Here is a 15,545-nt window from a genome sequence, read left to right as displayed (position 1 = left end):
TTTGAAACATAACTTTATAGCAATTTTAGGTTACAAAATATTTAGTAAGCATCATAAATTAGATATCATTTGATAGCTTCAAAACTCAAAATGTATCCTGTGAAAACTGTTTTGAAATCAGTACTTCAAAACCTTTCACTGGGCACCTCCCCCTAGTGGGCAGTGTCATATTACAAAATTTACTACAATATTTCATAATCAAAACTTTTTCTAATCTTGACAAAACGCATATCATTGGAAAGGTTTGAGTCTCAAGGTTTCATATTTGGTGGTAGAAGTAATATTGTGACAGAAATCTATAGATTTTATTGGCATAGTGCCTCAATTAAATCTCACAGGTACCTCAATTTTTGTAATATCAACTTCAAATTTGAAACATAACTTTATAGCAATTTTAGGTTACAAAATATTTTACAAATTTTTTTATTTTTTTTTCTTACAAAAGAATGTACATTTACTTTGCAGGAAACCAACTTCTATAACTACTTTTTACACTAATTTTTTTTTAAATGCTTTCACTTCAGTAATAATCTGCTGATTGTCTTCTTTAAAAGGTTGACAGTTAAGAGGTTAAATGGTATTTAGAAATGTCCCAAATATTAGTGACAAATAAAACGGCTTATATAATATTTCATTTGACCTCCTGAGGCTGAATTTCAAAATATTTTTGAGGCATCTCATATTTTTCACTTTGCTCATTTGCTGCAAAAAATGGCTTCTTTTAAGCATTTCAGACTCTATTTTGTACCATAATCATGGCAAGTACCTTCAAACATTTTGAAGAACACACCACTGAAATTTCACGTGATTTCATGTATAGGATCTTTTGGGTGGATGCACACTTGGACCGCATAGAAAGTTCTGACTTGAATGGCAAACTGCGTCAAATTCTCATCAGCCCTGTATCACACCCGTTTGCCCTCACGCAGGTACCTTTCCATATCTGATCCTCACCCTCACTTAATCTGTCACTCACCTGCACCTTCATCACCCTCCGACCCGTCTTCTCTTTCACTTATGTCTCTGCATTTATAACCTTAGCATGTTATTTTCTTCTTTTGCATCTTTCCATTTTCTGACCCTCCTTTTCCTTTCCTCCCCCTTTTTTTTTAACCCCCTTTCTTTGTCCCCAGTTGAAACCGGTATACTCTCCTTTAACTCCTTTTTCCCGAATCTCACAGCAAGACCGTTGGATTTACTGGACGGACTGGCAGACCAAGTCTATTCAGCGAGTAGATAAGCATACAGGTCGTAGTAAGGAAACCGTGCTGGCTAATGTAGAGGGCCTCATGGACATCATAGTGGTGTCGCCACAAAGACAGACTGGTAAGATTGACTTGTTGGGACTGAACTGAAGAGCACAACAAGTCTACTTTATTTGTACTCTAATGCGCAACTCACACTTTGAAGGGATTTTGTGATATACCATTTGATTTGTAATTATTATTAAAGCAAAACACTACAGGTGAATAAAGGGTCAAATTTTAACTAATAGATATCACTATACTTCTCCAGTTGATTAATCACAGTGAATTAAATCTTGTATTTTGTATCAGATGTTTCTTAAATATGCAACTGGTGCGTTAGATGATTAATTATGCACTAATTTTCAAAACACTGGTCTGTTGTATGTTTTATGTGTGATTAAATATTAAGAATGTTGCATATAAACAAGTGTAGTTTTATGATGTGTAATATATGTTTTTTTATTTGGAAATATTTTCAAGATTGTTATTGATACGTGAACATTGAGCACATGTGTGATGAAGAAATGTTGTATCTGTAACATTTGCTTACTGTCTTTCTAGGAACGAATCATTGCGGTGTGAATAATGGGGGATGCACACACTTGTGTCTTGCGCGGAGTAACAGTTTTGTGTGCGCGTGTCCAGATGAGTCTGACGGCAGACCCTGCTCTACAAGTGAGTTCAACATGCACAATTATTGTTAAACTCTGAGATGTTACACAAATTAATATATTCATGATACGACTGTTTACATCTGCCAGATGTTATTTTAGTATTATTTATGCACGATTATTTCGGGGTTTTATTTCTTCACTTCAATTATTAAGTTATAATAATTTTTAAGTTTCAGGAATTTTCTAATGTGCTTTTGTCATTTGTATTAGTCTTTATTTGATATATTTTTTATTTAGTTTTTGTTTTGGTTTAGTAATTTTAGTACTTCAACTTAAAATTATTTTATTTCAGTTAGTTGTCAAGTCAACATTTCTGAAATTATTTTCTTAAGTTAAAGTTTTTCATGTAACATTTATATTTTATTTGATTTCAGGTTTAATTAACATTTCACAGTTTTAATAGTTTTATTTTTATTTAACGAGTACAACACTGATAATCGTAACTCCGTTGAGCCAGTATGCTGTTTTCTAGAAATCTGAATATGAATATGCCTGTATCAATCAGGATTTTGATCTATGTAAACACCTTCATTCAGATTATCTATTAAAAAGTGAATATTCATGTATATTTGCATGTCTTTATAATTATTATTAATTACTAAAAATTTGCATTAATTGTCATTTATTAGTAACTGTTGTATGCTTTTGTAATTTGTATTAGTTTTGTTATTTATGTTTCAGTTTTAGTGATTTTACAACGTACAATTATTTTATTTCAATTAGTTGCCAAGGCAACATTTCTGGAGTTTTTTTTTTCCCTTAAGTTTAAGTTTTTCATGTAATATTTATATTTAATTTTATTTCCGATTTTTTTTTTTTTCAATTAAGAATTCACAAGTATTAATAGTTTCTTTTATTTATTGAGTACAACACTGATTATCATAACCAAATTAAGCCAATATGCTGTTTTCTAGAAATATGAAAAAGAATATGCCTGTATTAATCAGAATTTTGGCCTATGTAAACATCCTCATTCAAAAAAATTCATTGCAAGTGAATATGTATGTACATTTGCATGTCTTTATCATTAATTACTAGTAAATTAGCATTAATAAAGTCCGTTATTAGCAATTTTGCCATGTTTATTTATTTGTTTTTTTCTATTTCTGTTTATTATTTTTTTATTTATTTATTTTAGTAGTTTTGGAACGTAGTCATTTTAGAACTCCAGGATACAGTTTTTTTTTTTTTTTTTTTAAGTATAGTTTTGTCGTGTATATTCATTGCAAAAGACAATACCTATGTATGTTTGCATTTCTTTATTATCAATGATCAATAAATTAGCATAAATGGGGTCAGTTATTAGTATTCCGATTCTGTTTCTGGACTAGTCTCTGGTTACATTCCCACGGCACCTGAGAAGGACTCCAAAGGTACTCAAGCCCCCAAAAAACACCCCACAGAGAAACCTCATCAGGGCCTGTCAGGGGTCAAGTAAGTCAACTGCAGCTACCCAGTCTAAAATAAGGTTTTCTTTATGAATCAAGTGAACTATTGTCTGGAAAATCCAATCATGTTCTCCTCACAGCTGTACAGACGCAAGTCTCAATCTAGAGGACTGCATCCAGAACAATGTGGTGTCTGCACCTCGGGGTAAATATTTACAACTCTGATTTTAAATAGTTGTATGAGAGTAAATCAAGCATGGATTGACCATTTACATTCATCTTTATGAAGATGAGAGCCCTCATATCAGCTACGTGATTGGTGGAGCTCTGTCAATACTGGCCATCCTGATACTCATCGCTGCATTCATTATTTACAGGTAAGGTTTAATGAAGCATGAATTAATTCCATTTCTCAGCTGCTCAAAATAAGATGAATACTAGGAGTTGTCGTTATTTTTTGCTTTCCAGGCACAAAAAATTCAAGTTTGCAGATCCAGGAGTGGCCAACTTGACTTACAGCAACCCTTCATACAGAACTTCAACGCAGGAGGTTAAAATAGAGACCGCACAGAAACCTGCAATAAACAACCAGCTGCGATATAAAAAAGAGGTATTGTTTATCAATCTTGCCTTTGAAGATTTCACAAAAGAATCATTTAGATGAATGTAATGTGCTGTTGATGGCATAACTGGTTTTCTATTTTTCGTGAGCAGTACTTTACAGAGTCTCAGTCCACACTCATCTTTTTTTCTTCATGACAGCTCAATCATCCTTACAACTCCCTTTCTCCTTTCATCTTTTGACATCCCCTCTTTTATTTTCATCAGAATGGCAAACAAGGTAGTTCAACAAATTGGGAAAATATTGCTTCCCATATTTAAAGGCAGCCGTGTGATTGTGACCAACCGCTTGATCTCAAATCCGGCATCTTTTTCTTCTTGCATGTGATCAGATTTGTGCAAGAGAGTGCAAAAAAAATAACATTTATAGTTATTACAATTTAAGGTATACATTGTTATAGGCTAGTTTCTTAGTGTATTGTGCCTGAGGTAGCATGAATTGTGAAATGCAGTGATTGCAGTGTTCATGTTTTTTTACTCTTACACCATGAAAAGAAATGCTTTGTTTAAAAATCTACATGAAGTCCCCACAAACAGTAAATACATTACATTATATACTGTAAGTAAAATGGGTTGTGACTGCCGTTTATTGTTTACTTGATGATTGTAATTCTAATTCCTTACATCACAGTAACTGTTAGAATATATAGAATATTTACTATATACTGTATATCAGAATCAGAATCAGAATGAGCTTTATTGCCAGGTATGTTTACACATACGAGGAATTTGTTTTCGTGACAGAAGCTTCCACAGTGTAACAGAATGACAGTGACAGAACAAAAAACACAGATAATAAAAAATAATCGAAAACCGGTGAAATATCGGGTGGTGTGTACTTCCGAAACTGATTGCAGGGATATAACTAAAGACAGGACAAACTAACAAAAACATAAAAACAACTGCGGAGCACGCCACGGAGGCAGCCATCACCGTCGGCGCCATCGTATTGTACTGTATTGTACTGTTATATATACAGTATATAAATTACTATACTAATAACATATACTTGTAAAAAAAAAAAAAAGTGTGCTTAATTGTATAGAATGTGCATGTGAACTTGATTACAATTTTAACTGTCAAGTTGTTCGATATTACATTTACAGTTAATCTATTTTCAATGTACTAAATTGCAACTTCTTTAGAGTATATTTACGATAAATGCTTGTACGTACATCCAGCAATAGACTTTAAAATGTTTTAAAGACAATAGAAGTAATCCAAGATGTAGATGAGTTTCTTCATCAGATTTGGAGAAATGTAGCATTGCATCAGTGTCTCAGCAATGGATGCTCTGCAGTGAATGGGTGCCATCAGAATGAGCACACTTTTTAAAAGTGTGCTAAAGTGCACTTTTTCACACAAGTAAACCACAGTAATTATTTAAACTCACTCCAAATGCTGTCTGTAGGTCCAGGGCGTTTGTGATGGAGGCTACACTAAAGAGAAGATCCGCATCGTGGAAGGCGTGTGTCTGCTCTCAGGAGAGGATCTTTACTGGGAAGACTTGAGACAGTTGAAGGTGTGTCGAGGAGCCGGGCTTCACGCCTGCATGCGTACAGAGACCGTCTCGCTACAGGCGAGCTCCGCCTCTCTGAACGACGGAGAGACCGAACAGCTGCTGCAGGGCGACCAATCAGAGTGCTCGAGTCTTAGCACCGCCCACGCCGTGACGGCTCAGCATCACAGCGCGCATCCCGACACCGGCTGGGTCCCCAACCGTAAAGCCTCTACTGAGAGCGAAGTGTGAAACTCTACTAACAAACACGGTCAAAATGGGGGCAGAAACTTCTGACCAGAAAAAGGCTTGAATACACACTGTTATTAGAAGTCAGACAGGTAGGTTCAGTCATATGGACCATATATATATATATATATATATATATATATATATATACTTAAGCAACTGACACAGAGGAAAGCTAATGCATACATACACCAACAGCCAAATTAACTGTAAATAGATTTGACACAGACCTCATACTTGAAAGTTTCCTTTGCATTACTCTAAATGTCAATAATACACATATAAAGACGGTATGGCGACATTCATGCACACAAACCCTCCATCTTAAGCAACTGACACAGAGGAAAGCTAATGCATGCATACACCAACAGCCAAATTAACTGTAAATAGACTTGAGACAGACCTCGTACTTGAAAGTTTCCTTTGCATTACTCTAAACGTCAATAATGCACATATAAAACCGGCACGGCGACATTCGTGCACACAAACCCTCCATCATCTCGCTCCGTTCATCTGGATCGCCTCTCCTCTCCTTTCGGACTACACAACACCCTTTTTGCAAACTCTGGAGAAGCACGAAGCTCGCTGGAGTCAGAGCCCTTGTGAGAAGGAAAAAGAAACACTGACAGATATTTTTAGCCTTTTTTGTATACGAGAGAAACTCTTTGAAGTAAACGGCTTTTTGTTTCGAATGCGAGCTCATGTTATCACGGACTGTCGGTTTAGTGAACGCTCTCGCGAGGTGTGTCAGCATCCAGCCCTCATCTTGCCACGATGATATGTATTTATGAACTTTCTGTACTTTGGATTGGGTTTTTAACGTTTTCGTCTTTTGAAGTAGTTTTAAAAGCATCAGGACTGTTGAAAGACTCGTTCACACACACGTTTGTGATGGTGCCAAAGGACAGAATTCACACACTCATGAATCTGCTTTTTCAGTTACACTGAACATTTCTAATAAATTACAGTCCATTTTAAAGAGTATTACAGTTATTTTGTCAAAGATGAAGCCAGTTTTTAAATATATATGTACACCGGGTGTCAAATGTTTAGAATAATTAAGATTTTTTTAATGTTTCTGAAGTCTTTTGTGCTCACCAAGGCTGCAATTATTTGATAAAAAAATACAGTAAAAATAGTCATATTGTGAAATATTATTATAGTTTTAAAGAACTACTTTCTATTGTAATATATTGTAAAATGTAATTTATTCCTGTGATCAAAGCTTCCAGTCTTCAGTGTCACATGATCCTTCAGAAATTATTCTAATATGCTGATTTGCTGCTCAAGAAACATTTCTGATTATTATCAGTGATGAAAACATTTTCTGCTTAATATTTTCTGCCATTCAAATGTTTGAGGTAAAAGAAAAAAAAGAAATGCATTTATTCTGCATTCAGTTGATCAAAAGTGACAGTAAAGACATTTGTTACAAAAAAATATTTTCAAATAAATGCTGTTCTTTTGACATTTCTATTCATCAACGAATCTTGAACAACAACAAAAAGTGTTTTCCACAAAAAAAAATGAAGTAGCACAACTGTTTTCAACATTAATAATAATAATAAGAATCACTATTAATATTTGAGCACCAATAGTAAATAGTAGTAGTAGTAAATGCAGACTTGGTGAGCATAAGAGACTTCTTTCAAAAACATTAAATAGTCGTAATTATTCCAAATTTTGACCGGTAGTGTCATATATATGTATATAAATATGGTACATGGTTCTGGCTTTTCTTTTTTGATGTTAAAATATGGTCAGAGTTAATATAGCAACCAAAACAAACAACAGTCAACTAGAGTCTGTAAAGCACCTTGCACTTGCACATGATTTAGCCGTTTATGAAATGAAAAGGCTATGCTAATGTGTAAGTGAATGCGACTGACTGAGTGAACGTCTCAGGATCATGTCCAGGTCATGTTTACCCCAAAATGAAAAGAAATAAGACACTGTTTTGTTGAGATTCGTAGGAGTAAGCCCATTTTTTCTTATTACCATAATGCAAATAATAATAATAGTTTCTCATTACTGTAATATATTTGAATTGTAAAGTATTTGTATTGCCTTTATGCTGATTTAAATAATTTTACTCGCTGTAATACGGTAATAAAATACTGTATTCATTAGAATCGAATATGATATTTATTATTTAGAAGAATGAGCTTGAGAACAACGTGGAAAAAGTATTTAATGTTCATGAAAATAATCTCACTTTGCAAAAGTGCAAAATATTCTAAAATAGACCTTTAATGCAAAACAGTTTCTTTTTATTTTGGGTCGAGCTTGACTTGGACGTGTGTTTTGTGAGATTCACCTCTATATTTGGAAATGCTTATGATGCTTTCGGATTTGTTTTGTACAGGTTTATTTTCTATGCGGTTTATTTGAGGATTGTTATGAACCCATATGTGTTTGAGTTCTCAAAACCACCTTGGAGGAAGTTCTCCAGGGTTCAGGACTAGGTTTTTGCTGCTAAACACATGGCGCATTCAGGCCACACAGTAGTTTATTGGTCTTGGCAGCTCAGATTGTTGGCTGACGAGGCAAGCGGAGATGATCGTGGTTTAGTTCCTCTTCCTCCCCTCCTTGTTTTTCAGAAAAGATGTCAGATTTTCACAATGTATACAGAGTCTGAGCAAACATGCATTAATTTTATTCATTTTAAATTATATAACCACTTCATTTGTCTGTAGGGTTGGTGCCAGTTATTTAACAGAGTGCTCTGTCTTTTTTTTTTTTTTGTTCCGGTCACATGTAACTGCTGTAAGTTAACGAAGATATATTTATAATTGTCATTGGTTGTAACTTGTATGTAAATATGAAGATGCTGTATATGTAGTTCTCCTTTGCGATACTAACAAGCTGTGTGTGACAGTGATTTAATTTGCTTTTTTCTATCTTTAATATAAAACTGCATTTGCTTTTGAATACAAATATGGTACTTTTTTGGGGTGCTTTCTTTTAAAGGTACTACATACATATCGGCCTGGTTTCACAGACAGGGTTTAGACTAAGCCAGGATTAGGCCATAGTTCAATTAGTTACATGTAAGGAATTTTTTATAAAAGTGCCTTAGAAAAAAACATTACTGGTGTGCATCTTGAGACAAAACAAAGGCACTGATATATTTTAAGATCAGTCAGTGCAAGTTTCTTTCAGTTGAAAAAGCTCAGACTTACATTTTAGCCTGGGTCTAGGCTTAAGCCTTGTCTGTGAAACCGGGGGGAATATGTGTTTGCATTTTTGTTAAACATTTATTACATTTTGCATCACGATTCACAGATTTCTATAAATCTGCCAGCCAAATTTGAGGAGGTGTATGTGTGTTAGAAGTAACATTGTGGAAAAACTACTTCATAAAATTCAATTTAATACAAGATATGAGAGTGTTACAATGTTGCCCATTATGGTAGCGACTGTATACATTTGCTGTATCTCAAATATAAGCACACCTCAATGGAGTAATATTAGTGCTTTAATTTTACTGAATTTACCTAATCGTATGGTGCCAGTTTCTTCAAGCTGTCATTAATATGTTTAAAGCAAAACTTGTACAACTCTGTCAAAACGATTTCTCTTTCAATTTTAATAAAATACTTATTAGCTGATAAGAACAGTCGTCAGTCGGGTATTTAATGCAGTGATATTCATTAAACAATGGATAAAGATTATAAAGTCATTTTTTATTAGCTACAGTTCGCTAACAAAATCTAGTAGCTGTAAGCTTTTGTTCATGTTAATCAATAACACAGGGATGAAATGGATATGATTAAAGTTCAAGTATTGCTGTGAAGGAATGGAGATGACAATCTCACTGTCGTTGATAGCGGTGGTAAGTCTGATTGATTCAATTGAATCGGTTCGTTCTAAACGGTCCTCTTTCTCTCATGTTTATTTTTGGAAAATATGATACATTATCAATTCGTTCTAAACAGTCGTCATCTCATATTTATCTTTGGAACGTTTGATTCATTCTGTTAAATCGGTCCGTTCTAAACAGTCCTCTTTCATTTGTATCTTTGGAAGGTTTGATTCATTCTAGTGAATCGGTTCATCCTAAACGCACCAAAAGTCCAATTCATTATAATGAGTCGGTTCATTTGTTCTCTCTCTCATAAGTAGCTTTCGAAAGTCCGATTCATTCTAGTGAATCGCTTTGTTGGAACAATTCTTGTAAATAAATGGATTACAAAAAGAGTCCCTATGGAATTCCAGGTCCATAAATAAACTATAGTTATTACTAATTCAATGAATAGCCTAATACATTAGTACATTTGTAAATTAATACATTCATTTCTAAATTGTTTGAAAAGTTTAATTTAAAAAAAATTACGAATTTGGATTATTTATTTAGTTTATTTATTGTTGACATTTCATCATTTATTTATTTATTTATTTATTATTTTTGCAGTTTTGGTCTTCCATACTAAATGCCTTAAATTTTGGCTTTGAAGAGATAGTTCACACAAAAATGAAAATTTTCCTTTAAGATTTATCTAGTGTTTTTTTTTTTTTTTTGCCAACTTAGCAATTTTGTTGCTATATTTAGCAACTTCTCAGGCTACCCTAGCAACTTTTTCTTCAAAAAGCACCTAGCAACAAATTGATCTATTTTTAAAATGTATTTGGCAACTTTTAGCAACTTTTGACAAGTGACTCACACAATAAAAAAGCACGCATTTTCCATCTAAATTACACAAAAAGAGGAAACCAAAGATGCCTAGCAATATACACATCATGTGAATTAAGTTGCTAGTTGCATTTTTATCAATAATAATTGTTCATTTATGATACACTGTTAGTAGCTTGTACCTGCGATTGCTGATCAGTTAAGTACACTGTAAGAAAAAATATGTACAACAATGGAAAAGTAATATTCTGCCAGGATATATTATCTGTTAAGTTGTAACCCTGAAAACACAAAATACAATGCGTAATTTAAAATGCAGGTTAAAACCTGTGAAAAATCAATATGAAAAATGTCTTCATGTTACAGTATATTGTGCCATATTTTTAGACATTTCTTAGAGTGTAGCACACTAACTAGCTACTAATAGGCTACACTGCTTAAAACTGTAATTGTTAAGAATGTGTAGTTTTACTAGTTGCTAATAAGAAAATACATCAAATGTAATTGTTCAAAAATGTGTAAGTGTTCAATAATTCAATGTTGCATTTAAAAATAAATTATACTTATTTACATTCTAACGTTTTTTTTTTTTGTTAAGTTGTGTATATTTTGGGACTGGTGTATGAAAGAGACCATATCACAATATGGCATGCACAAACTTTGAAACTCATTATCTCGAAACTGCTCCGAATGCAGAACCTTATAATTCATAAATGTAAAAATGCAAACTTATTTTTTTAAGATTCAAACTCGAAATAAAAATGTATTTTGAATTGAGTTCTCTACAAACTTAAAAACAACAAGAACAATAGCTTTGCTGAATGAAACCGCACTTCCTCTGGACTCAAAGACTGAAAGACCCTGGATTGTTATTGTTGTTGTATTGTTATGATATTTTCAAGCATTCAATAATAGCAACTTACCCTGAAATTGAGTTGTGACACTGTTTGCACGTCAGATTCACACTCCAGCACATAGATGGCAGTAATTTAACTCGTTCACAACCCGGCAGTGAATCCACTGAAGAAATATGATCCGTAATGCTTCTGTTGAATCACTTGGAGTGACCATTTGGAAGACTTACTGAAATAAAATAGCCGTTCCGTTGCTTTTTGGCAGCACTTGCCATGAAAATGACAGAAGAAAACAACGCTGGTGAGCCACGTGTTACTGAAGAGGATGTTCGACTGCTAATAAAAAGAAAGGGTGACATTGAAGAGCAAATTAAAGCATACCACGACATGCTCCAAACCGTAAGTTCAAGCCAATATTTATGAATTTCAATATGTTTTGTCATTAAGCCCATAGAGACACTAATTAACGTTAGGTCGTTCTCACAGAACGCGCTATAAACGGCTAGATGCAGCATATAATATATATATATATATATATATAAATGACATTTAACGTGCCACACAGTTTGATTTTATTAAATGGTTCACTACAACAGTGAAATACGGCATCTCCAACCAACTGATTTGTATGGAGTCAGATTAGTGTCAAAATGATCAACATGTAAGGATATACGGAGAATGGGAATCTACGTCACGCCGTGTTGGATTCCGCCATGTTTTAGGTCACGCTCAGGAGCACACAGTGTAAACACACGCAAATCACCACAGAAAAAGCCGAAAGTTAACTATTAATATTTTTTTTGAAAACCATCTTACATACTCTTAGAATAAAACGGACTAATATGTAAATCTCTTTAAATAAAACAAATCGCTCTGTGGTTTGTCTGAGAGGCTGCAAATATTAATTATTCAGTCTCCTTCACTACAGTGGTACTGATATATGCTTACTGCTAAAACACTGGTCAGAGCAGCAGAACCATGGCTATTTTTTAAAGGGGAGAATACATAGCTAGATCTCAAACAGTGGATCATTTATCATTGTTATATATCGTCATATTGCCCAGTAAAACTGCTCATTGTAAAGAATTAAGTCATTATAGAGGTAACAGAACTTAGTGGAAGCTGCTTTGAAACGATGTGTATTGTGGATGCTATGCAAATACATACCTTGACTTGAATGAACCAAGCTGAAGATTCCTTACTATTAGAGATGCCGAACAAACAACGATGCAAGCGATCAAATTAATGAATGAAACTTAATCCATACAAACAAGTGGCTGGGTATCAACGAGCTGCCGCAAGATAACGTTTCCATTTATAATTTTCTTCTATTTGAAGTGTGAGGGCTTACAGTTTAATGCACTGTATATAATAAATCTACAGAGATCAATTATTAAGCCACATCTTGAGTTGTTTACCATACAGAGTTTGAGTTTAACTTTCATCCGAGTTCCGTAGTGAATGTAGACATTTTATATTATTTTATGTTTATATGATTCAACTTAAGATCACGTTGGAATGATTAACGCTTACTGTATCAACATAGCGTTCATCAAAAGCAGAGATATTTCATGCAGACATTGATAATTAAGGGCTATGGCATAGCCCTTATCAATGTCTGCTGGAAATACCTCTGCTCTTTCAGCTTTCTAACGCTGAAAAAAGCATGTTTTTCACACCGGCCGTGCAAAGGGCTATAGCAAACGATGTAAAGTGAGCCTTAACCACTCCAACGCGATCTTAAGTAGAATAATATAAACGTTAAATCATCAAACGTCTACATTCGCTATATTATCCAGTCTCTGCTGTAGCTCCCGTGACCTAAATTCCCAGAATGCATTGCCGCTGTGATGACATTCCCATTCTCTATAGGATAAAAGTAATTCACATGCACAAAAGCTAATTAACATGCATAAAGTGAAGTAATACTTTTACAAAATGTTTCCCAAATGAAAACATAAATACATGTATGTGTGCACAAAGTTTCAAATGTCGTAGCGTTGCAGTTTGAGTGTATTTTGACTATATATTTTATTATTTTCCCCAGTGATTTATGGGATTATGTATTCCACACAGTCTCGTACTTTTATCTTTTTGTTCAATTTTCAAATACTTTTTACATTAAATAAAAGTCCTCTCTATATCAGCTCCTGTTCCCACCAATCAATTTTGAATAATAGATAAGACTAAATTGCGTCATTTCATTGACCCGTATACCATATAAGCCCACTCTGGACATCTCACACTGCAAAATTTATTTAAAACTCACTTTATTGGAAGATTGTTCAGAAATCTATTAGGAAAGATAAAACAAATCAAATAAAATCTGACTCTATACAGTCAGACGTTCGATTAGACTGTAGTTGGTCTGCCCTCTCAGTTGGATGGCTGGGTTTTGGCCATAGATTTGTAAGAGTTTATTATAGCCAGTTGATAGCCATGTTACATGCTGATATGTTATGGCTTAATATTATGCAGCAGGGGACCCAGTCCTTCAATCAAAAAGAAATAAGTTGTTGTTATACTAACACATCTGATATATCTTTGTAAAATGTTTTCTTTAATGTCTTCTAAAGACATTTCTTCTTATGGTGTGTGTGTGTGTGTTTGCACAGCAGGCAGGTGTAGGCATGGACGCTCCTCTGGTTGATGTGGAAGGCTTTCCTCGTGCAGATGTGGATTTGTACAAGGTCCGAACAGCAAGGCACAATATATCTTGTGAGTACATTTTTCACCTGTGTGTTAAATGATTGTGATGAATTTTCGTATGCCTTTTCATAGTAGTGAACACAAAAAGTATCATGATAATGGCATTGACATGTATAAAGGTATATAAATATGTTAATCATTCAGTAGCATAGTATATATTACAGTACCATAGTTTTACCACCACTATGCCATGCTAGTGATACAGTGATTCTTTTTAAGGGAATAAATGTTTGCTTCATTTCAGTAAGGAATTGGTGTCATTCATGGTAAATCATTTATTAACCTTTGGTGCATGTTTTGGATTTCCACCTGAATTTGACATACCCAAAATTACGTTCACTCAACACACGTACAGTGGAAGTGATGTCAAATATTGGTGTCATTGTACAGAAAAAAAAACGCTCAAAATGACAAAATCTGATTACAATATTTCATAAATAACGGTCTCTCTCTTTCTATATATATACAGTACTGATCAAAAGTTTGTTATAATTAAGATTTTTTAAACATTTTTGAAAAAAGTATTTTCTGCTCAACAAGGCTGCAATTATTTGATCAAAAATACAGTAAAATCAGTAATATTGCGAAATATTATTAGAATTTAAAATACAGTGCATCTGGAAAGTATTCACAGCGCTTCATTTTTCCACATTTTGTTATGTTACAGCCTTATTCCAAAATGGATTAAATTCATTATTTTCCCAAAATTCTACAAACAATACCCCATAATGACAACGTGAAAGAAGTTTGTTTGAAATCTTTGCAAATCTATTTAAAAAAAGAAGAAGAAAAAAAAATCTCATGTACATAAGTATTCACAGCCTTTGCTCAATACTTTGTTGAAGCACCTTTGGCACCAATTACAGCCTCAAGTCTTTTTGAGTATGATGCTACAAGCTTGGCACACTTATTTTTGGGCAGTTTCTCCCATTCTTCTTTGCAGGACCTCTGTGTTGGTGCACAGCCATTTTCAGATCTCTCCAGAGATGTTCAATCGGGTTCAAGTCTGGGCTCTGGCTTGGGCCACTCAAGGATATTCACAGAGTTGTCCCATAGCCACTCCTTTGTTATCTTGGCTGCTTTGTGCTTGGGGTCGTTGTCCTGTTGGAAGATGTACCTTCGCCCCAGTCTGAGGTCCAGAGCACTCTGAAGCAGGTTTTCATCAAGGATGTCTCTGTACATTGCTGCATTCATCTTTCCCTCGGTCCTGACTAGTCTCCCAGTTCCTGCCGGTGAAAAACATGCCCACAGCATGATGCTGCCACCACCATGCTTCACTGAAGGGATAGTATTGGCCAGGTGATGAGCGGTGCCTGGTTTCCTCCAGACATGACGCTTGCCATTCAGGCCAAAGAGTTCAATCTTTGCTTCATCAGACCAGAGAATTTTGTTTCTCATGGTCTGAGAGTCCTTCAGGTGCCTTTTGGCAAACTCCAGGCGGGCTGTCATGTGCCTTTCACTGAGGAGTGGCTTCCGTCTGGCCACTCTACCATACAGGCCTGATTGGTGGAGTGCTGCAGAGATGGTTGTTCTTCTGGAAGGTTCTCCTCTCTCCACAGAGAAATGCTGGAGCTCTGTCAGAGTAACCATCGGGTTCTTGGTCACCTCCCTGACTAAGGCCCTTCTCCCCCGATTGCTCAGTTTGGCCGGGCGGCCCGCTCTAGGAAGAATC

The 15,545-nt window shown here is 34.7% G+C and overlaps 2 protein-coding genes across 3 annotated transcripts in view; both read left to right on the top strand.

Annotated features, from left to right (window-relative positions):
• LOC107675402 (low density lipoprotein receptor-related protein 4) overlaps positions 1-5,999 on the top strand; it is a 103,709-nt gene extending 97,710 nt beyond the window's left edge. The window contains exons 31-38 of the mRNA XM_016469712.1: positions 821-929; positions 1,182-1,326; positions 1,809-1,922; positions 3,253-3,355; positions 3,450-3,514; positions 3,599-3,686; positions 3,778-3,919; positions 5,342-5,999. Coding sequence (XP_016325198.1) covers positions 821-929; positions 1,182-1,326; positions 1,809-1,922; positions 3,253-3,355; positions 3,450-3,514; positions 3,599-3,686; positions 3,778-3,919; positions 5,342-5,680 — 1,105 coding nt within the window. The 3' untranslated portion in view covers positions 5,681-5,999. The remainder of the gene's footprint in view (positions 1-820; positions 930-1,181; positions 1,327-1,808; positions 1,923-3,252; positions 3,356-3,449; positions 3,515-3,598; positions 3,687-3,777; positions 3,920-5,341) is intronic.
• Positions 6,000-11,317: 5,318 nt separating this feature from the next.
• The window catches only part of psmd9 (proteasome 26S subunit, non-ATPase 9), an 8,076-nt gene continuing 3,848 nt past the window's right edge, over positions 11,318-15,545 (top strand). The window contains exons 1-2 of one of the 2 annotated variants that reach the window (XM_016469716.1): positions 11,318-11,563; positions 13,783-13,882. In XM_016469716.1, the coding sequence (XP_016325202.1) occupies positions 11,438-11,563; positions 13,783-13,882 (226 nt within the window). In that variant the 5' untranslated portion in view covers positions 11,318-11,437. Of the gene's footprint in view, positions 11,564-13,779; positions 13,883-15,545 lie in introns of both variants that reach the window. The other variant, XM_016469715.1, reaches the window with a different exon arrangement.

This window comes from Sinocyclocheilus anshuiensis, unplaced genomic scaffold (genome assembly GCF_001515605.1).
Source record: "Sinocyclocheilus anshuiensis isolate Anshui unplaced genomic scaffold, SAMN03320099.WGS_v1.1 scaffold1081, whole genome shotgun sequence".
Classification (NCBI taxonomy): domain Eukaryota; kingdom Metazoa; phylum Chordata; class Actinopteri; order Cypriniformes; family Cyprinidae; genus Sinocyclocheilus; species Sinocyclocheilus anshuiensis.
The sequence above is the reverse complement of the archived record's forward strand: the minus strand, read 5'-3'. Positions and strand labels throughout refer to the sequence as shown.